This window comes from Camelina sativa, chromosome 7, assembly GCF_000633955.1.
Source record: "Camelina sativa cultivar DH55 chromosome 7, Cs, whole genome shotgun sequence".
In the NCBI taxonomy this organism is placed as follows: domain Eukaryota; kingdom Viridiplantae; phylum Streptophyta; class Magnoliopsida; order Brassicales; family Brassicaceae; genus Camelina; species Camelina sativa.
The window spans coordinates 31,055,368-31,076,727 of record NC_025691.1 but is presented as its reverse complement, the minus strand read 5'-3'; the positions used below and the strand labels follow the sequence as shown (position 1 = coordinate 31,076,727).

Below are 21,360 nucleotides of genomic sequence, written 5' to 3'. Positions count from 1 at the left end.
AAAAAACCAAACCGAACCGAACCGAAATTCTTCAAATACCCGAATGGTTAGTAAAAATCTATATCCAAACTAACTGAAACCGAACCGAACCGAACCGACAATTAAATGGTTAACCGAAATATCCGAAAACCTAGAAGATATCAAATATTATATACTTAATATTATGCAAAACTATAAAATAAACTTAAAATATAAATTATTTCTAGATTCAAAACAATTAAATATTTTAAATAATCAATATATGTAAATGTTATTATTTTGAATTTACAAAGTTAAATACTATTTTGTAAAATTGAATCCATATTTTTCCCTTTTTTGTATTTTTGTTATTGTATATTTGGTTAATTTTGGTTATATTCGGTTAGTTTTGGTTATATTTGGTTTATTTGGTTAATGTTAATATAATTTATGTTAGTTATGGTTATTTATTTAAATAACCAAACCGAAACCGAACCGAAAGAAACCGAACCGAACCGAACCGAAATTTCAAAAATATCCAAATGGTTACTATATTACTATATCCAAAATAACCGAAACCGAATACAACCGAACCGAAACCGAATGGTTAACCGAATGCCCAGGCCTAATCGGCCTTATTTGATGATGAGTTTTAGATATATGATTATATATATTTTTTAAGAAAATAATCTTTATTTTTTTATTACATAATCTTAAACTAGAAGGATATACAGTAAAACCTCTATAAATTAATAATGTTGGGACTAAGACATTTTATTAATTTATAGTGATATTAATTTATCTATAAATTAATAATTATTATTTAATAGTGTAAATTTATAATTATTAATTTATAGATATATTTTTAATTGTTTATTTTTTAAAAAATTATGAATTGGAACAACTATAGCAAAATAAGATTAAACTTTCGGATGTTATAAATTTTATGGTTTAGGAATTGAACTTGTAATATTTAGAAAGCACTATTTACAATAAATTACAAATATTATAGACAAATTGACTTATACACATGAGACACATAAATTCAAATCTATGAATAATAATATCAATTCTCCTATTTTAATAATCTGTCAAATTATCAAATTGTAAATGATGCATATCTAAAAATTAAAACTTTAAATTTTAATTATTTGTATGACATGTTATAAAATATTTTAGAGATATTATTATAGGTTGAAAATACAACATTACAATTGTTCTATAGAATTGAGCTTTAGGAGAAACATACACTATTATATCAGTATATATATATATATAAATTTACATAATTATTAATTTATGATATTATTGGGACCATATTTTATAAGGAGATTTCGAAAAAATTATTATCTTATTATCTTATCGAATATTGTTAATTTTTACACTGGCCCGACTTGGAAGCAGCAAAATTTATTAATTTATAGTGTTTATTAATTTATAGAGTATTAATTTATAGAGGTTTTACTGTATTTGTGAAATCTCAAAGAATCATAGAAATGATTCTGTCTTTATTTACATAATTTTCGCCAAACCTTTATTTAATTCTATATTTCATTTTGTAAATCAACCCTTTAAAAAAATTATCTTATTAAAAAGTAGGATTAAACCAATAAGCTAATAAAAAGAAGAAGAGCAACACGGCACTGAATTGGTTTCTTCGTTGGTCACAATTCACAAATGTCTGACTTTAGGGATAAGGTTGGCTAAAGTCAGTTATTACATAAACATGAAAGCAAACTTCTATTATTAGAGAGGTCTCAAACCAAAATATCTTACAAACAACAAACAGCTAATATAATAAGTTAACAGTCTTCTATTTAGATTGTAATTTACCCATCTTTTGTGGCTATGTCCATCCTTCTAATGTTATCTTATATAATAAAATTGTCAAAATGTATTTAGACCTTTCTTGAATCATCTTGGCATATAATTGAATTAAAAAAAAAAAGACATTATGTACCACTAATTTATGATGAATTATATATACAGATTACCAAATAAAAATATATATATTTCTTCCTAGAAAATAAATAAAAGTTGAAACAAATTTGGAAAAAAAAAAGCAATAATGATCCAAAATGTTTAAAACTTCTAGAAGCCAATAAATTTGAGCCAATGGAAACTAGTTTTAGCCACTTTCTCAGCTTCCTTCGAACAAGATTCCGACGACGACGAACCACCACCGCCGGCGTTATTTTTCCGGCCACACAAGAAAAAGTTTCTTGAACCAAGTGATATCAGTTTCTCCTCTCTTCCGATACTCTCAAGACTAAACTGAGAGTAATGAAGATCAAACCCCGACGGTTCAGATTCCGGTAAGAAAGGCCGGCGAGCTTCTTTAACATACTGACGAATCGCGGCGTCGATTAAGTCGCTCACGGTGGATTCCGGCGAGATGATAATCTGAACAGCTCCTAAACTCCCTTGAACCGTCACGTTTAGTAACAGTTTCGTCAGACGCGGCGGGAACGAAGCCGTATTATCAGGTCCGGTGATGCTTTGACCACCGGTTGAGAATAGCTCCGGTAACGTCTTCGGTCGCCGAAGCTCGCCCGGGTTCGATAACGGCGTTGTTCCTCTTCCGTGAAACGACATCGCTTTATCCGAGAGTTTTCTCCGGTGAGACTTCTCTGTTTCCGGCGTTGCTTTCCTGTTACCGTTCTTCATTGTTTTAACGATTGTTTTAAAGCTTACATAAGTTGAGGAGTGGCAAAAATGTAAATAGTGGAGGATGGTGTGGGTAAAAAGACTAATATAGGGGAACGTGAGAAAGATTAGTATTGAAGGAGACAAGTATTTATAGTGGGATTTGTGTAGATAATGAAAGGGAGTGTGAGGTGAAGGGAACCGGCTATTGGAGGTGAACCGGAGATCCAATTATTGTTTGTAAGTTGGGTATTGAGTCCAGAGGTTCAACCGGTGGCTTTTGAATTTATGAATGAGATTTAGTATTTGTGTTATCCATAGGTCGTTGTCTCGTAGAAACCAATTTGGACTAGACTTTACATTCATGCACATGGTTACTTTTATTTTTTACTATAAAATTAAGTAATTTTGAAATGTCCTCTGTTTTTTCATTAGAATTTAAGCATGTTCTAATACAATTTTTAAAATGAAATTGATTATTTATTTATTTGTTCCTTAAAAATCATATCTACTTTATAGAAATTAAAGTTACTATGTGCATGAATTTAATATATAAGATAACATAATATAATAGTTGAATTCATTAATAATTCTAGACTTTTTTGTTTTAGTTAAATAACAAAAATTTTTAATTAACTTTATAAAAGTATAAGATTTTAAATATTTTTTTTACAAATCACAAATTAATAACGTTAAACTTTAACAAAATTTAACAAAATTTTGATCTAATAACAACAAAATCTACATAACATTTAAACTCTTTAAAATTCTATTCAAATCTCAAACCAATAATTTTCCCTTAGTATTTATGTTATCGATAGGTAGTAGAAACCAATTTGGACTAGGTTTTACATTCATATGCACATGGTTACTTTTAATTTCTACTATAAAATTGAAATGATTTTGAAATATACTCTAATTTTTAATTAAAATTAAAGCATGTTATAATACATTTTAAAATTTAAATATTTGTTCCTTACAAATCATATCGACTTTATAGAAATTAAAGTAATCATGTGCATGAATTTAATATATAAAATATAAATAGATAAATTTAGAAAGAAAATAGAAATGTGATTCAAAAATGTGTAGACATTCGAATAACCGTCGGATTTGGATCGAAGATAATTCAATATAAGTTCATGTTTAAAATGATCTGATATAAAATTGGTGATTAAAATAACCATAATTGAAAATTTATGATTTTAATGACATTTTTCCTAATTATTTACAGCTTCAACTTGGTTAAGTCATAACTCATAAGTAAGTGGGACTTGTGTTGTAATAAAAACAATATACACGTGGCAGGAAGAGAAAGTATAGATGGGCCCAAACGCCGACATAACTGAAAGATGCCGGAGATGTGACCAATCTCATCCTCCCCACTCAACTTGCTTCGTGGATTAGTCCCCTCAATAATTGCATTGTAGTGACATCGCTTGGGACAATTCTCTTTAAATGATTAGTAAATCAAACGTTGAAGAATAATACATTAACAATTGCAACTAAACTTGACTTATCAGGGCATAACAAAGCAAAAAAGAAAAGGATTAGTTATTTATGTTGGACATAACATTACGTAAGTGAGTGAACCTCATGGGCTAAACCAACTTATATGTGAGGTTTAACGAAATAACTAATTTTAAACTAATAAAAATAGGAGTGGACCTAATTTTGGTGTGTTTTCTGGTATGTATGTAAACGAGTTTTTTTTATCAATCTGATGATGCTTCACCTTCACGTGGCCTAATTATATTATCTTATCTACTTGTTTTGTGCAATATAACCATACAAAATGCAAAGCCGTGACAGACCATTGTTTTCTATATTTTCTACTTGATAAGAAAATTATATGGATGAAACAAAAATTGAAACAAAATTTGATTGTTCTAAGATAATAATTAAGAAAGGATAGTCCGTGAACACATGATAATAAAGAAACGTGGCTATCTGCACAAATTTGATAGATAGCCTTCCACGATTCCACCCCAATTGCAATTTGCATATGAGTAATAATGATGCTATACTACAAGACAATGTCATATTTTATTTTATTTTTGTGCAGAAAAAATGTTTAATTTTTTTATTTGTTTGGCTGTTTGTTTGGGATGTTGCCTTCCCCGGATGATAGCAACTCGAGCATGATTTCCATTATTTCTTTGTTCTATGTAATAACTATTATCGAAATTCACACTAACGGGTGATGCTTTGTAAAAAGAAATGTTATAAAACGTTACATCTGAGGTAGCATAATACATGCACGAAGTAGAACTGAAGAGGTTGGGTTTTATTGATTTCGATCGATATCAAATATATACGAAAGTAAAAACCATAAACTATAAACCAAAATCTAAAATTCAAAAACCAAAAACTATAATCCAAAAACCACTAAAAAAAATTGCAAAACATTTATAAAATCGAAAAACTAAAATCTATAGTCTGAAAACCACTTAAAATCTCTTAAAGATTCATAGCCTAAATATTTATCCTTTATTTCGAATTTTTCCTTTTTTTTTTAGAAAATTAAATTTGATTTGGAATTTTTTTTTCCCACTCATTTACAACGATCTTCCTTTTGTTTACAATTATTTTAAAAAAGTCATTTGTTCTCTCGTTGGCTGGTTTAACTTTTTTTGTAAAAATAATAATTATTCAATATCTTTTTTTTTTTTTTTACAATTAATTTTACAATTAGTTTTTCCTTGCTGACATGTCAAAATTTTGTTGGTCACTCCTTTATAAGATATATAAAACCATTATTTAGGGTTTAGGGTATGCAAATACGTTGTTCCCCGCACTTTGCCTCCACCTTTCGTCGGCGCCGGCGCAACCAGACATGGCGGAAATGGTTTTATGTCGGTTAATGGATCCTGAAGGAATTACTTTAGGTGAACCTATCTATGTCCCTCTCCAAACAGGGCCTTTGCAGCTTACCCATCTAACCAATAACTTTCTCAACAATGTACGTAAGGGATAAAGGAGTGATTTTTCTGAGTTTTTTGAGTTACAGAGTAACCTCTGTTTATGGTTTACACATGGAATTTTCAGGAGGATAACTTGCCCTACGCTTTCTATGTATCAGACAAGGAACTTGTTGTGCCCCTAGGAACACATTTTGAGAGAGAACAAGGTTTTTTTTTTTGCGCGGTATGATGTAGCTAGTTCGTATCATATTATTGATGGGGAAATTGTGTGCATTCAGTGTCCGTGGAGAATGTATTGACGATAGTGTGTCGACAACAAGCTGTTTTCCGAACTCGCCCTGTTAACCGTGTTTCTGCGACCATTGCCGGTATATCAAAATGTTCCTTCCTCTCTGCCGTCTCAACTACCAGACTGACTAGTGGTAGTTTCATAGATTAGCTGACTGGTTTGTCTTAAAAAAATTATTTATTAGGTCATGAGGGCTCTGTTCTGTGTGTTTCATTTAGTCCGGACGGTAAGCAGTTAGCTAGTGGCTCAGGTGATACCACTGTCCGGCTGTGGGATCTCAACACTCAAACTCCATTGTTTACATGCAGAGGTACTAATCTCTTTTGCTCTCTAGGTTTTTTTTGTCTCTTATTTTCTGATATGCGTTTATTAATATTGTCAGGGCACAGGAACTGGGTTCTGGCCGTCGCATGGTCTCCAGATTGTAAGCACCTTGTTAGTGGTGGTTTAGATGGTGAAGTCTGTTGTTGGATACCGGAAACCGGACAGCTAAATGACAGCCCCCTTACAGTAACGTCTTTTTTTTTTCTTTTTTTTTTGGTTAACCTTTGTGAGTGATGATACTGATCGATAAACACTTGACTTCTCCCAGGGTCACAAGAAATGGATTACTAGTATCTCGTGGGAACCAGTTCACCTTAAATACCCATGCCGTCGGTTTGTAACTTGTAGCAAAGATGGGGATGCAAGGATATGGGACATTACACTTAGGAAAACCCTAACGTGTCTCAGTGGACATTCACGTGGTGTGACTTGTGTCAAATGGGGAGGAGAGGGAATTATATATACAGGGCATGTTTCTAAATTTTTCTAGACTTGTAATGCTTTGATCATCCTCTTTTATGTTGTAGTAGATCATGTCACTACTACTTGTATCACTTGTTGCTTGCTATTCAAATTATGATCTGTCTTGTGTTTGGCAGTTCTCAAGATTGTACAATAAAGATGTGGCAAGTTACTCCGGATGGGGATCTATGTTTGACATCAAAATTGGAGGTAAAAGCTCCATGTTCTGCATTCACCTGTCCCTTGTGAAGAGATTCTCCTTGTATATCTTTTGAGCAGCCTAATTTTGAACCTGCATATAGAATTCTGTTGTTACTTCAGGGGCATGGACATTGGGTGAACTCCCTTGCATTGAGCACAGACTATGTTCTCCGAACAGGAGCTTTTGACCACACTGGAAAACAATATTCTTCACCTGAAGAAGTTAGAAAGGTACTGAGAGATCCCTATCCCTCATTCCTTTACCTTTTTTTTGTTGTCCATTAATAACGTACCCTGTTTCTGATCTCTCGTTTGCTTGCTTTATTTAGGCTGCGCTTAAAAGATACGACCAAGCAAAAGGAAAGTCCGGTGAAAGATTAGTGTCAGGTTCTGATGACATGAAAATGATACTTTGGGAACAGTCTGTTAGCGACAAACCTAAAAAGCAGATGCACGGTCATCAGCAGGTTGTAAACCATGTGTGTTTCTCACCTGATGGCCAGTGGATTGCAAGTGCGTCTTTTGATAAATCTGTCAAGATATGGGATGGTATCACGGGGGAGTATATTACAACTTTGAGAGGCCATGTTCGTCGTGTTTATCAGATCAGGTTTGGTAGATTCCTTGAGAACATATTGGTTCCCCTTTCCATGTTTACCACTAATTATTAATTAATTAGCTTTGTAACCACAGTTGGTCTCCGGACAGTAGGATGCTTTTAAGTGGTAGCAGTGACTCTACCCTTAAGGTAATCTTGTTTTTTTTGTCCTAAATCTCATTCACAACAAAATATATGGAGGTACTCACTCCTCAGATTCTACACCTCTCTCACTTGCACAGGTTTGGGATATTGGACAGAGAAGGTTAAAGCAAGATCTTCCTGGTCATGCGGATGAGGTATTATCAAACTAACACTTTTGAAAGCTTTATTAATGTTTCCGGCCTGCTTTGAAAATGCCAATCGCTTAAATGTTTGTTTTTTTCCATGTGTGAATAGGTTTTTGCAGTGGATTGGAGTCCTGATGGCGAGAGAGTAGTTTCCGGTGGTAAAGATGAATGTTTGAAGCTATGGGTGGGTTGAAGCGGGAGACAGCTATCTATAAACAAAGTTCTTGAAATTTCGATAAAGTGTTAGATGCGATGGAGCGACTTGAGTCGTGTGATCAAATAAGTACTCCAACATGCCGCCAACTTAGAGAATATCTATATCGTATTAAAATTCTTGATTTGATTATACCATTCATGATTTATATAAACCAATTTACTTTATGTGAAGTGACATATAAAATAGAACAGTAAGAAATTTAGTGAGATAACTATTGTTGTTATATCCGAAAGAATGGTATTTGAACACCGAAATTGGATATTTCACCACATTGACTGACATGTGACTCTGCCAAAAATAGGAATGTTAACTGAATTATCATGTAGCAACAGATGACTAAATTACATCTACGTATTATCATTTTACAACGACAGTAATTTTTACATCAGAACGAATTTTTTAAGATTTTTACAGAGAACGACAGATCAGCTCAAAACTTTTATTTAAAAAAAAAATAATACGATCAAACGAAACTCATGAGTATAATAATGCATACAGTAGTGAAAAAAACACAAGATTGCCACCGGAGAACTACATAATTTATTTTTCTTCAAAACAAGTTTATAATTTTCATCTTCAAATTTACATTCCCAATAGAATCATCATCACTTTGGTTTTGATCTTAGTAGTGTCACAATGAAAATGTTGATGACGACGAAGACGATGATGGTGACCAAGAAGTCATATCCATGGGATAACTCCCTAAAACACGTAAGAACGATGTAAACTCCTGAACCTCAGCAAGAGCATTCTGAGCACGTGCCTCGGCCATGGAAGCCTCGAAATCGATATAAAACATGTACTCGAAATGCTTAGCCGTGCCAACGTTGGCCTCGTCGACTAGCCTAATCGGAACATTATGGTTGGGCCTAGACTCAATCTTGGTCAAACTAATGTTCCTAAACGCAAAGGCCGAGAGAACCTTGAACAAAACGCACGTGCCTTTCTCGTGAGCGAACACTATACTCGTCTTAAACGGCCGATCAGTTCTCGGTATGATTGGCTCACGCGCCAACATCACAAAGCGCGTGACGTTACTCGCGTCGTCTTGGATCCCGTCTTCCAAAATCTCCAACCCGTAGATCTCCGCCGCGCGTGCGCTTGCGATCGCGGCCGTGTCACGTACGTTGTTTGCGGCGATAAACTCCGCGGCGCCGGCGGTATCGTCGACGGCTTCTCGCGCGACGTTGAGACCGAGTTTGGTCAGCGTGTGCTCGCACTGAGCGAGTCCTTGAGGGTGAGAGATGACGCGGGTGAGGAACTCTTTCCGTACACCGGGAAGAGCCAAGAGACAGTGATGAACGGGGAACTGAACTTCGCCGACGATATGAAGACGGTGACGGAGGAGAAGATCGTAGTTCCGATGAATCGAGCCGCCGAGGGAGTTTTCGACAGGTAAAACGGCGCGATCGGCGATCCAAAGCTCAACGGCTTGAAACGCGACTTCGAATTGATCGCAAGGGATGGGTTGACAGTTAGGGTAAGCTTTACCAGCGGCGGCTTCGGAGTAAGCTCCGGGAACACCTTGATAAGCGACTCTGAGGTTAGATCCGTGCATCGGAGCTGGGGATAGATCTGTAATACTAAGAGGCTTCGACTTCGATTGAATCGATTTGTTGTTGTTGTTGTTGTTGTTATCGAAGGGAACAAGATTCAAATTGGAGTCGTTTGGGTTGTTGTAACCGTTGACGGCGGGGATTAGGGATTCGGATTGTTGTTGAGAATTGACTTTGCTGGAGAGAATAGCGCAGGAGCTTTGCCAATCGGAGCTTCTTGAACCATTGGCGAAAGAGTCAGATCTCTTAGCGGAGGAATGTATGAAGAAGCGTCGTCGTCTCCGAGTTTGTGGTGTTGTTGTTACAGTCGCCGGAGAAGAAGGTAAGAGAGTTCTCATTGTTTTTTGTATTTTTTTTTTTAATGAGGTTTTATTTTGGTTATGGAAATGAAATTGTGAGCTTAAGAAAGAGAGAGTGTGGGGAAGAAGAGGGAGTGTGGGAGCAGAGAGAGTGTTATAGGGAGAAGAGAGGAAGAGCGTGGAGTGCTCTTGTGCCTCTCACCATTCTTCACCTACCACCACCATTTCATTTTCATATATCAATATACGCTTTTTATTTTTATTTGGAGAAAAAACCAAAAAAATACGGCATCTATATTTTTTTTCTGACTATTTAATTCTTTTAGTTATTAAATTTCCCAAAAAATATCTGGTTTAGTTTCTGTTGTCTTTAAAAACCTTCATTTTTTTAATAACAGTAAATCCATACTTACGACATAACGACTGTTAACTTTAATGACATAAATGTTAACCAGAATTAAAATATAACCCCACGTGGTTTATTTTAGAGAATTAAAGACATTGTTGCCTTCTTTTTTTTTCTCCCAAATCGATTTCGAATTTTAGAACCCTAGAACCCTAAAAAATTCAGAAAAAAAATTTGGTTTGAGAGAATGGTGAGCCAAAGTTCAGGGTATGATACGAATTCGAGCCGGAGTTGGGGTATACAGATAATAGGATTTATCCTATTGCTTGGGCAATAGTCAGAGTTGATGATTCACATCATACCCTGAATTTTGGCTCACCATACTCTCAAACCAAATTTGATTTTCTGAATTTCTTAGGGTTCTAGGGTTCTAAAACTCAAAATCGATTTGGGGGAAGAAGAAGAGAGAAACAATGTCTTTATTTCCCTCTAATTAACCACGTGAGGTTATAGTTTAATTTTGATTAACATTTCTGTCATTAGAGTTAATGGTCGTTATGTCGTAAATATGGATCTACCTTTATTAATAAAATGAAAGTTTTTCAGGACAATAGAAATTAAATCAGATATTTTTTGGGAAATTTAATAACTAGAAGAATTAAGTGGTAAAAAAAAAATTAAATAACGTATTTTTTTGGTTTTTCCCTTTTTATTTGAGTTTGTTGTTTTTTGGTTATGTATAAAAGTAATGGTGGGCCAAATAGAATAAGCCCAAACGATTTCGTAGCTCTTTCAAAATTTTCAATGTAATAACAATAATATGCATTTTTTATATATGAAAAAAAATCAAAGTATTATTAAAACTAATCACTGAAGTTTGTGAAAAAAGGTCTCTTGTCATTATTCCAATGCAATAAAATTACATAATGTCTATTTTTCGTTGATAAAGGGGTATTTCATGGGAGATTCAAGCCATAGAATTTCTAGATTCTGACACAAGGAACTTATATTTATTAGATCTAATAAGTATAAATAAAAAGTATAATTTAACTTTTTTGAGTACGAGTACTTATCAATAAAAAAAATGTATTCCAAATTTATTCAAATGAGGTTTTCGGTAACGTAAAGGGAACCATAAATCGGCGAAACAACAAGTGTTAGGGACTATATGGAGTATTTTTTATCGCTAGTCTTCGACATCTCTTATGTTAATGACACCAAAGGGATATTAAATGAATGGAATTGGGATATGGATGGAAATAAAAATAGTAAAGGAAAGGCTAGATCTCATCCATCTACTTTTGTTTTCTAGTATTTTAGGTACCAAACTCTTCCAATAATTGGGATATTCTTATTATACCATTTCCGTTTGTAAGTTGTAACCAACACTCTCCAAAGTCCAAACCAATCCATATACGTAACTCCCCCACCAAATTCTCCTTACCCCATCTCTCAGGCTTCCTTTAAAACGATAACTTTAAACTTATCATAAGGAAAAATATACTGAGAAATTAAAAGAATAACTCTCTAGTTACAAAAGCATTGATCATAATCTATATAACTTACAACAACATCATCATCATCATCATCACTTCCATATTCTCTGTTTCAACCCAAAAAAAAAAAAAAAAAAAATCTCCAANAAAAAAACTCTCCAATAGACAAACTTGCGACCCAAGAAAACGCTTCACCGTGTTATAAAAATTGAGAGACTGACTAATCAAAATAACAGAGAAGACGGAGAAAAAAAGAAAAGAAAAAAAGAAAAGAGAGAGGGATCTCTCATCTGACATATTTACCATCTGTGTTGTTTTTTCTTAAATGCCCACCCATTTGACCCATCTGAAAAACCTCCCCACCCTAAACGGCAGCTCATAGTCTTTAGCAAGAGCTGGTTCTCTCGTTGCAGTCTCGCTATCCGACCAAACGTAAACTCCGCGTTCTTGCTTGCTCCCAGGGACCGTGTTGTCCAAAATCACAGCTATGATGAACGCAACCACCATGTTCATTGATAAGAGCGTGTTCATCACATAGTTCAACTACAATTAAATATACACAAGAAAATATGAACAATGAAGGTCCTGTGAAAGTGAAAGGTGAAAGTGAGGGCAAAGCGTAACATACCCCTTTATATTGGCTTTTGAAGGGTCCATGAGAAGAAACAATGTAAGGTTGGTAATAACTTGGAACAGAGAGGTTCGAGTTTGGAGAGATGCCGTACTGCTGGAAGTAAGCTGGGACAGAGAGAGAAAAGAACAACGCTAACCCAACAATTATAATATTCCGCGAGCTTCCAGCTTCACTATAACGTAAGTTGGAAAGACCTAATGCCGTAAACATCGCCCACATAAAGCAAAGAAGAGAAGCAACCATGACTTGAGGAATTGATGCCAGAAACCCTCCAACCTTACCTGAGGATATCAAAAACTGTTTTAGTCAAAGTGAGTGAAAAATGGGTAAGGTTGAACAGTTGAGCTAACTTTCAGATCCATTTATTGATGTATTGATGTATACTATAGTTACTTGTATTTGCTAAAGAGGTCATATTGATAAAATAGAAATTTTGAAACTTCATAGATAAATAAGCAGAGTGCCAGTTACTTACCAACAAGGGAAAATATAACTAAAACACATGCGCCTAACTCAACGACTCTGCGGCTTCCCATTTTGGTCACAGCGATTGTGTGAACGTTTTCGGTGAGAGTGGTTGAACCAGTACCAGTGCCCCAGAGACCGGCTAAGACACTTGTGAAACCTTCAAGACCGATTGCCCGACTCACAACACCACGAGTTGGAGGTCTCGATGCTACTAATAGGGAAGAAGCATGGTACGAACCAACCTGCCCCGTAAAATAAAAGATTACCATATATGCATATACTGTCTCATAAACTGGTTAGGAAAAATGCAATATTTGGACTTCAAAACATAGATTTGATTGATGAATTTAAGTTGATAGGAAGCACTAACCGAATCTACTGAAGCAATTATGGAGACCACACACATAACAAAAGCCATTTTCCAGCTGAATATTGGAACACCCCATTGCAAAGGGTAAGGAAACCTAAACCATGGGGCGGAACTCAGCGCATGAGAAGTATCAACTCGACAGTACTTCATTCTGGTCATGAATTTTCTGCAGTGGCTTGATACAACATTTGAGACAGGAACGTTCGGGTCACAACCTTTGTAAGTGTAAGCTCCTGTTTCGGTTAAAAGGAATGGAGCTGCCCAAGTTATTGCAAGACTCAATGGAACCTGTCAGTAAGAAGCTAAAAGAGTCAGTCAAAATCACATGTAGACTTGATGAGTGGGAAGTGCCAGATGATTACCACACTAATTAAGTTGATTCAATTGCAGTAAAGATAAATAGACTACTTCCTCTTTCTATCTATCAAAAGAGATAAGGAAAAAGCAGATAAGAATGTACTTACCGCATAAATAAGGAAAATGCGATGGCTTAAAACAGAGATTTTCCGGAGGTACTGCAGCAAAAATTGTAAAATATTAAATTGTGTTACATGAACCTGATGTGAATGCTAAGTTTAACATAACTTCAAGAAGAAAACAAACTTTGAAACTAGCATCCAAAGAAATTGCCAAGAGGACGGTTAAATTAAATGTAAACTTCACTAAACTTACAAGAGCAAAGATGATCACAAGCAGGATCTGCACTACACCGATCTCAAGACATTTACCAACAAGCGGAAAACCATAACTGTAAAACGAGAGTCCAACTGCAGCAATCGTTGGAGCAACAACTACTGGATTGACCAACCTATATAGAAAGTCAAAACATTATGAATGCAAGTAAATACAGCATCAGAAAAAGCCACAACCACCATGCGTAGACAAACACAAAATTGGAAATATAACTAATGCTTGATTTATATCTGGAAGGTGTCAGCTTTGGACAAATGAAGAGATGTGTACCTCAAAATCAGCGACATTAAACCACTGTATCCAAGCACTGCTTGAAAAGCTGAACCAATTATGACTGCACCTTGCAGCTCTCTCATGATATGCTTGAAGTTCTACCGTATTAACCAAAAACACAATACTTGATGTCACATTCGTTGTACAAGACAGTCTAATTCTCACTAAAGAAAAGACGACAAGCCAGAACTAATTCACAAACCATCACTTGCATTGAGTACATCAATGCTATAAACAAACACATAAGCATAATAACATATCCCCAAAGTAGGAAAATTTGTTTTCCATCGACTTGTGCCTGGTGCAGAATTTTTCCTAATGAGGGATTCATTATTCCTGGCTAAGTAAGCTATCTCATAAACATCTAAGGAGAGCTCTGACGGTCTATTTTAGCATGATTTTTACACTAGAAACCGAAACAAATTGTCAAAATTAAAGAGCAGTCTATGATTTCATTTAAACATGAGGCCACAATCTGAATAACAGTTACATTCGGATTGTAAGACCGTAGCCTTAAAGGAACCAAATGATTAGCATTAGCAAAAGAGGTTTTTGGTTTTCCAACTTACATTATTTCCATTCAAACCTTGAAACTCTGGGGAGTTAATAATGGCCAGAGCCGGAGCCAGAAAAACAAAGGACGGACCTTGAATCAAAGGAAGCCTCGACCCAAATGAAGTATGCAACAGTGTAGTGATACCACAGACAAAAAGTACAGTCGAAACAACACTTGCAATGTCCTCCTATAACCCCAAAAATAGATGGTTCAAAAAGATGTCAATGAAATGAGATCCACATTGATCAAGGTGGAGGGTCCAAAAGAATTAAACATACATGTGAACCTCCCATTGCAGGAACAATAACCAGTGGAACCAGAATCAATGAGCCTAGCATTGAAAGGTAATGCTGCAAACCATAGAACCCAATTGGAACTGAAACACAAAAAAAAACACACACAATCATCATTAGCCACACGCAATATAAAAAAATAGCAATTAAAGTAAGGAACTTTAAAAGATCCACAAAAACTTGAGTCACTATCTGACATCAAACAATTGAATTAAGATATACATAAATGGAATCTACCTAAATAAATATATATATTAACTACCAATTATATATAAGGTCACAATCAGGAGAATCAAATCAATAACAATTAACAAAGTACTTAAATCTCTCACCAAGTCCAGGAGTATCTCTAAGACCATACTTCATATGCAAGTTTCTAGCCACTAAATCATCATCCATACTCTGAGGCAAAACCTCAACTGTCTCTTCAATACGACCCGGTCTTCTAACCTGGTCACCTGACCCATTAGCTACATCAGGCCCATTTGATCTTGCAACAACCCCATCGGAATCTCTCCTTCTCTTAACCGGCTGATCCTTAACCGGAGGAACAGAAACAGAACCAGGAGGTGGTTGTGGTGGTGGCGGTGTCGTTGTTGGTGGTGTTGGCTTCTCTTTCTTATCTTTATCAGTCTCACCGTTAGTTACGGCGGAGACAGGAGGAGGACGTAGCCTGGCTTGATGACCAGCTTCAAGATCCGGTTGGGTGTCTTGTTGTCTAGCTCTAACCGGTAATGAGAGCTGACCAGAATCAGTGGCGGCGGTAGTCTCGCCGGAGAATTTGGGACGAAATCCGGTTTTTTTAGCCCAAGAAGACGGTGGCATTGCGGCTGATTCTGGAGCTGGTGGCCATTGACCCGGTTTGGTTCCGGGTTTCGGGTCGGAGCTTGACATTTTTCCTAGTGGGTTTTTTTTCTCAGTATTGCATTAGTGAAAGATGAAAACTTTTTTCTTAGATCTACAAAACAAAAAAAACAAAAAAATCTCCTCGCCGGAGAAGACAAGTGAAGCAAGGAAAACGACAAAAAAAAATTGGGAATTAGGGTTTTCTTCCAAATCAGCCAGAGAGAGTACAGTTGTGTGTGAGATAGAGAGAGAGAGAGAGTGATGAGATGTTCTATGGAAGAAGTTAAGTAACAGTGAATGTGTAATAAATCTAACTTTTTTTTGGATTGATAATAAAATCTGATCTAACATAAGATTTTAACATTTCAACTCTTTTTTTTAGTTTTTGTTATGTGCTTTTTAAGTTTATGTCTGAAATAATCGTGTGATGTCATAAATCAATACCGGATTTTATATATGGTTAGGAAGGAAAAGAGTATTACTGAAAGATCATTGTATGACGATTTAATACGGGTTAAAATACAAACTTTAGGGAACAAAAATTCATTTGGGCATGAACTTGATAATATTTTATAGTTTATACCCTAAGAGAAATCTTAGTAATAAAGGATTCTGTTCGATGGCAAATTGTTGAGAATTTAAGTGATTTTGAACACTTTAGAAATATGGATTTTGAAATTTATTTGTGTGGTGATTAAGGCCCTGATTGGTAATCCACTTTTAAGACTTTAAAAATGTTTAAAGCTTTCACACCTATTTTTTTTGCTAATCAGACTTTTTTAACTTTTAATTTTTTTTAAATTTTGAAAGTCACATTTTTTTTTCTCTATGTTGTTTTCCTTTTTTTTTAAGCCTTAAAACTAATGTTTTAAAACTAAACAATTTTTAAAACATTCTTTTTTTCTCCATTTTATATTTAAAAGCTCTCCAAAAGTATATATAAATATTTTATATATTTTCTTTTTATAAATTAATTATTCTTATTTTTTTCTCTTTCTTTTAAGATCCATTTTAATAATAAATTTTATTTTTTCACCATCATTACTAATAATACTATAAAAGAGTTTATGAAATTCATCATTAATATATAAAAGAATAACATTCAAACAATGCATTAATTAGTAGTCAATAGATTTTTGACTGCTCATATAACTATTCAATAGAAAAAAATGCAGGTACAACTTAACATTTGATTGGTGGTTAATGGATTGATTAATGCATTGATTAGTGGTTAATGGATTTCATATTTGATTGACTTATATTTTTAAAATTTTTAATTTATCATTAATAAAATTTATTTTGTCATTAAAATGTTATATAAATTAATTTATGACATAATATATATTTATTATTAATATTTATAATAATAATAAAAATAACAGTTACAGCTTTAAAAGTTATTGGTAAACAATCAGATTTTAACAGTTAAAGTTTCTACAGTCAAAGCATCAACATCCAAATTCTTTGTAGCTAAAATTTTAAAGTCAAAGTCTTTACAACCAAAAGTAACAGCCGTTACCAATCAAGGCCTATGTATATCGTTAAAATTTATCGTGATTAAAGTTTTAACTAATACCAAATCAAATTAGATTGATAAAAAAGTTGGGATGAAAAATTGAAAATATGATCCTATAATGATATTTTTTTCTCATTGTATTAGTTGAAAATCTGTTAAAGCCATTTAGAATAGTTATTCAATTACCTGATAGCCAAATTAAAAAAAATTGTAAACTTGGTCATTCACCTTAAGATATTGCAAAACATTCACTTTAAGATATTGCAAAATTATATTTTTAACACATTACACTTTACTTTATTCTTTAAATTATGTTTTCATAAGCCTTTTATGACGAATTTCAACTAAGCTGAGTGGATTAATATTGTTGAGTGGTTTCATGATATATATGTTTAGTGGATTTGTAAAATCTTTTCTCTAGTTTTATTATCTAATACACTTTTATCTAATATTTTAAGTGATTTATGCAAAATTAATAAATTATATTTAATTTAATTATGAATTTTTAGAAAAATCTTACAAAATCTAATATTATCGAAGTAGATTTTCAAATCTAGTTTAAAATTCACTATTATTGGAAAGTTTCAAAACTTTGACTTTTAATAGTTTTTAAAAACTCAAAAGGATTTAATAGATTATTTTAATTAAAAATACATAAATCAAATTACGTAACTCTCCAGTTCTGGCCTTCCTCTTCTTTCATACGTGTCCCGTCCTCCCTCGCCTCGTGACTCCGGTTACGAACAATCAATCCCGGTTTAGTTTCTTCAGTTTAATTGAACCGTCTTCTTCAGTCCCTTGGAAAGTTTGAGGTTTTTGAGGTTTCGAGGATTTTGCAGAGCGAAGCAGTCGAATCAAAAATGGTTCTAACTAGGTCTACATTTCTAGGCTCCATCTTCAGAACCATTAAAGCACGAGTTTTGATCTCACCCAAAGCTAGTCTCTCTCTCCCAAACCCTAATTCCACTTCGTCTCGCTTCTACACTTGCTCTTCTCCTCGAATCGAAGGTTCTGTTTTAAGGTAATTTCACCATCTTCCTGGAATCAACGCTTTGTGATGATGTTCTTGATAAATTTTGGAAATTTCTTGTGGGTTTATCTTACTCTGATGAAAAGTTACGATTTTTGATTCGAACCCAGAAGTTTTCTTCCGCAAGAACTGAGCATTCATCGAAGATTTTGTGGTGTCATTGCTTCAACTAGTCAAGGTACTTGTGTTTCTCTGTATCTGTAATGATATCATCGAAATGGTTTCATAAACTCTGCAAAATGTGTTCTAATTGGGAATCTTGGAATCAAAGTGTTGTTAGGTCGGTCATCATCTGTTTCTATGTATATACAATACTCAACTTCAATCCCAACACGTTCACTTAGAAGGAGAATCAGCAATAGAAAGAAGTCGAGTATGAAACCGGTCCTTAACGAATCAAAGTTTCAAGAAACGGTTTCGAAGCTTCCACCAAGATTCACCCCTGAAGAGCTAACCGATGCTATCACTCTTGAAGAAGACCCGTTTCTGTGTTTCCATCTCTTTAACTGGGCATCGCAGCAGCCAAGATTCAAGCATGAGAATTGCTCTTACCACATCGCCATTAGGAAGCTCGGAGCTGCGAAAATGTACAAAGAGATGGATGATATTGTGAACCAGGTACTCTCGGTTCGTCATATTGGCAACGAGAATCTATACAATTCGATCATCTTCTATTTCACGAAAGCCGGGAAGTTGATCCGGGCGGTGAATATATTCAGACACATGGTGACTAGCAAGAACTTGGAATGTAGACCAACGATTAGAACGTATCATATTCTCTTCAAAGCCTTGTTGGGTCGAGGTAACAATTCTTACACAAGTCACATGTACATGGAGACGGTGAGATCTTTGTTTCGACAAATGGTGGATAGCGGGATTGAACCAGACGTATTCGCTTTGAACTGTTTGGTTAAAGGTTACGTGCTTTCGCTTCACGTCAATGATGCTCTTAGGATATTTCACCAGATGAGTGTGGTTTACAGTTGCCAGCCGAACTCGTTTACTTATGATTATCTAATACATGGGTTATGTGCGCAAGGTAGGACCATTAATGCTAGAGAACTGTTTAATGAGATGAAAGGAAAAGGTTTTGTTCCAAATGGCAAGTCTTATAACTCTCTGGTTAGTGCTCTTGCGCTTAGCGGTGAGATCGATGATGCTGTGAATTGTTTGTGGGAGATGATTGAGAATGGTCGTTTGGTTGATTTTATCACGTATAGAACACTTGTTGATGAGAGTTGTAGGAATGGGAAGTATAATGAAGCGACAGGACTGTTGGAGATGTTGCGGGATAAAAAGCTTGTGGATAGAGATTCGTATGAGAAGCTTGTGACAGTTCTTCACAAGGATATGTAGAAGCTGTACAAAATGGTGTTTTTAGTTTGTCTCTTTGTTGTAAACTTGTTATCTCGGTGTCGAGCATTTTGTCCTCTATGAATACGCATTTATTATAGATTTTCTTTTAGTGGGTGTTAATTATTATTGGATAGTAGTGGAATAAAGTCTAACTCTAACCCAAATCGTTATGGGACGACGTCGTTTTCACTGTACTTGGGGACGACGTCGTTTTCACTGTACTTGGGGACGACGTCGTTTGGTCGATTTCGGTTCTATCTTTTGAATATCTGAAATTAGGGTTTGGGATTTTGAATTTCTTTTTTCAGATTTGCTGAGATCGATTTGTGAGGTATCGAGCAATTCAAGTTCCTACCTCTTTCGATCTCCTTGCTGACTACTGTAAAGAACAGTGCAAGTCTCATTCAGTTTAGTCACAATTTGATTGTAATTAGTATCAATTTCTTTGATTACGGACTGAATCGTGTCCCTCAGAAGAATGGGTCGATACAAAGATGAGTCCCCAGCTGTTAGGGTTTATACAGTTTGCGATGAATCAAGGTGATTTTTTTACTCAAATCAAATTTGTTCTTCTTGCTTTTCTCTGGTTTAATTTTTTGAAAATTTTGAACTTTTTTTTTTTTGTTGGGTTTATCAGATACTTGATAGTACGTAATGTCCCAGCTTTGGGTTGTGGTGACGATCTCATGAGATTATTCATGACTTATGGAGAGGTTGAAGAGTGAGTAGTGATCTTGCCCCTCTTATCCCATTGTTTCTTATGGACTATGATAGTTGTTGTTTGATTTGGTTGATTTTGATTCGTGTAGATGTAAACCTATGGATGCAGAAGACTGTGAGGAGTTCACCGATGTCTATTGGATCAAGTTTCGTCTCATCACTAATGCTAGGTTTCGATTCTTCTTTCTCTTTGATGAACAACTTGGCATCACTGAGATTCCTATTTGGCTTGATATTCATATATAATCTACTGTTCTTCCTTGGTGTGTGATGATATATGGATAGTTCCTTAGGATAAAACTGTCATATTTGTTCATCTGCCTAAGTTGTGTGTGTTGTTGCTATTTTACCACTTTTGGTTCCTAGAGGGAGAATTTGTTTTATAGTAAGATATGTTGTTTGTTTGATAGATTTGCAAAGAGGAAGTTGGATGAATCAGCTTTCTTGGGTAATCGGCTCCAAATTTCATATGCTCCTCAATTTGAGAGCCTCAATGACACAAAGGATAAGTTAGAAACCAGGAGGAAAGAAGTGCTTGCAAGACTGAACCGTAAGTTTTCTATTTCCATTTCCCACTTCAACTAATTTTACTGTCAGTTAAGTCTTCTTGCAACAACAAGAAAGATTTTATCATTGGAAAGAGTTTGTGTCTGTCAATTATTCCTGTGGCATGTGAGATAATCATTGTACTTATAGTGGACCCTAAATACCATAACCTTGAATTTTTATAGCAGGTAACACACATTCACATGTTGAATTGTTGATAAAGCTAGCATGTTGCTTATATAGCATTGAATTAGTAAAGTTTTTGAGGTTAGAAAAGCATGGAAAGGGTTAACGTCAAAGGGGATAATATATACTGTTAAGACCATTTCCACAAGTTAAATATGGTTCTCATCTTGTGAACAGCCCAGAAAGAAAAGAGCACCTCTCAAGTTACAAAATTAGGTGGACCAGCTTTGACACAAACGGACAATTTCTCCCCACAAAGGTAAAAAA

At 34.8% G+C, this 21,360-nt stretch overlaps 6 protein-coding genes across 7 annotated transcripts in view; 3 read left to right on the top strand and 3 right to left on the bottom strand.

The window, feature by feature from the left end:
- LOC104703598 (uncharacterized protein At4g22758-like) lies at positions 1,894-2,838 on the bottom strand. Its single transcript, XM_010419633.2, has one exon. It carries the CDS (start codon positions 2,623-2,625, stop codon positions 2,050-2,052), a length of 576 nt encoding a protein of 191 aa, XP_010417935.1. The 5' UTR covers positions 2,626-2,838; the 3' UTR covers positions 1,894-2,049.
- LOC104703597 (notchless protein homolog) lies at positions 5,420-8,030 on the top strand. Its single transcript, XM_010419632.1, has 12 exons — positions 5,420-5,566; positions 5,653-5,734; positions 5,807-5,896; positions 6,002-6,127; positions 6,200-6,327; positions 6,410-6,609; positions 6,741-6,813; positions 6,925-7,035; positions 7,134-7,414; positions 7,498-7,552; positions 7,645-7,701; positions 7,802-8,030. The coding sequence occupies exons 1-12, from the start codon at positions 5,441-5,443 to the stop codon at positions 7,883-7,885; spliced, it is 1,413 nt and encodes a 470-aa protein (XP_010417934.1). The 5' UTR covers positions 5,420-5,440; the 3' UTR covers positions 7,886-8,030.
- Positions 8,335-9,984, bottom strand: LOC104703596 (arogenate dehydratase 3, chloroplastic-like). The gene has a single exon (XM_010419631.2). It carries the CDS (start codon positions 9,801-9,803, stop codon positions 8,541-8,543), a length of 1,263 nt encoding a protein of 420 aa, XP_010417933.1. The 5' UTR covers positions 9,804-9,984; the 3' UTR covers positions 8,335-8,540.
- LOC104703595 (nucleobase-ascorbate transporter 12-like) lies at positions 11,757-15,787 on the bottom strand. The gene is made up of 10 exons (XM_010419629.2): positions 15,226-15,787; positions 14,879-14,976; positions 14,614-14,787; positions 14,042-14,142; positions 13,751-13,886; positions 13,543-13,593; positions 13,079-13,366; positions 12,716-12,950; positions 12,235-12,521; positions 11,757-12,149 (listed from the first exon to the last, which is right to left on the bottom strand). Exons 1-10 carry the CDS (start codon positions 15,785-15,787, stop codon positions 11,928-11,930), a joined length of 2,154 nt encoding a protein of 717 aa, XP_010417931.1. The 3' UTR covers positions 11,757-11,927.
- Positions 18,035-19,750, top strand: LOC104703594 (pentatricopeptide repeat-containing protein At2g27800, mitochondrial-like). 2 transcript variants are annotated; one of them, XM_010419628.2, is made up of 3 exons: positions 18,035-18,276; positions 18,399-18,463; positions 18,557-19,750. In XM_010419628.2, exons 1-3 carry the CDS (start codon positions 18,116-18,118, stop codon positions 19,639-19,641), a joined length of 1,311 nt encoding a protein of 436 aa, XP_010417930.1. In that variant the 5' UTR covers positions 18,035-18,115; the 3' UTR covers positions 19,642-19,750. The 2 variants fall into 2 exon arrangements, with proteins under 2 accessions (XP_010417930.1, XP_010417929.1); XM_010419627.2 differs by having other exon boundaries at positions 18,037-18,276; positions 18,396-18,463.
- Positions 19,911-21,360, top strand: part of LOC104703592 (RNA-binding protein 48-like) — a 9,271-nt gene continuing 7,821 nt past the window's right edge. The window contains exons 1-5 of the mRNA XM_010419626.2: positions 19,911-20,181; positions 20,279-20,362; positions 20,451-20,531; positions 20,772-20,911; positions 21,271-21,352. Of these exons, the coding sequence (XP_010417928.1) occupies positions 20,120-20,181; positions 20,279-20,362; positions 20,451-20,531; positions 20,772-20,911; positions 21,271-21,352 (449 nt within the window). The 5' untranslated portion in view covers positions 19,911-20,119. The remainder of the gene's footprint in view (positions 20,182-20,278; positions 20,363-20,450; positions 20,532-20,771; positions 20,912-21,270; positions 21,353-21,360) is intronic.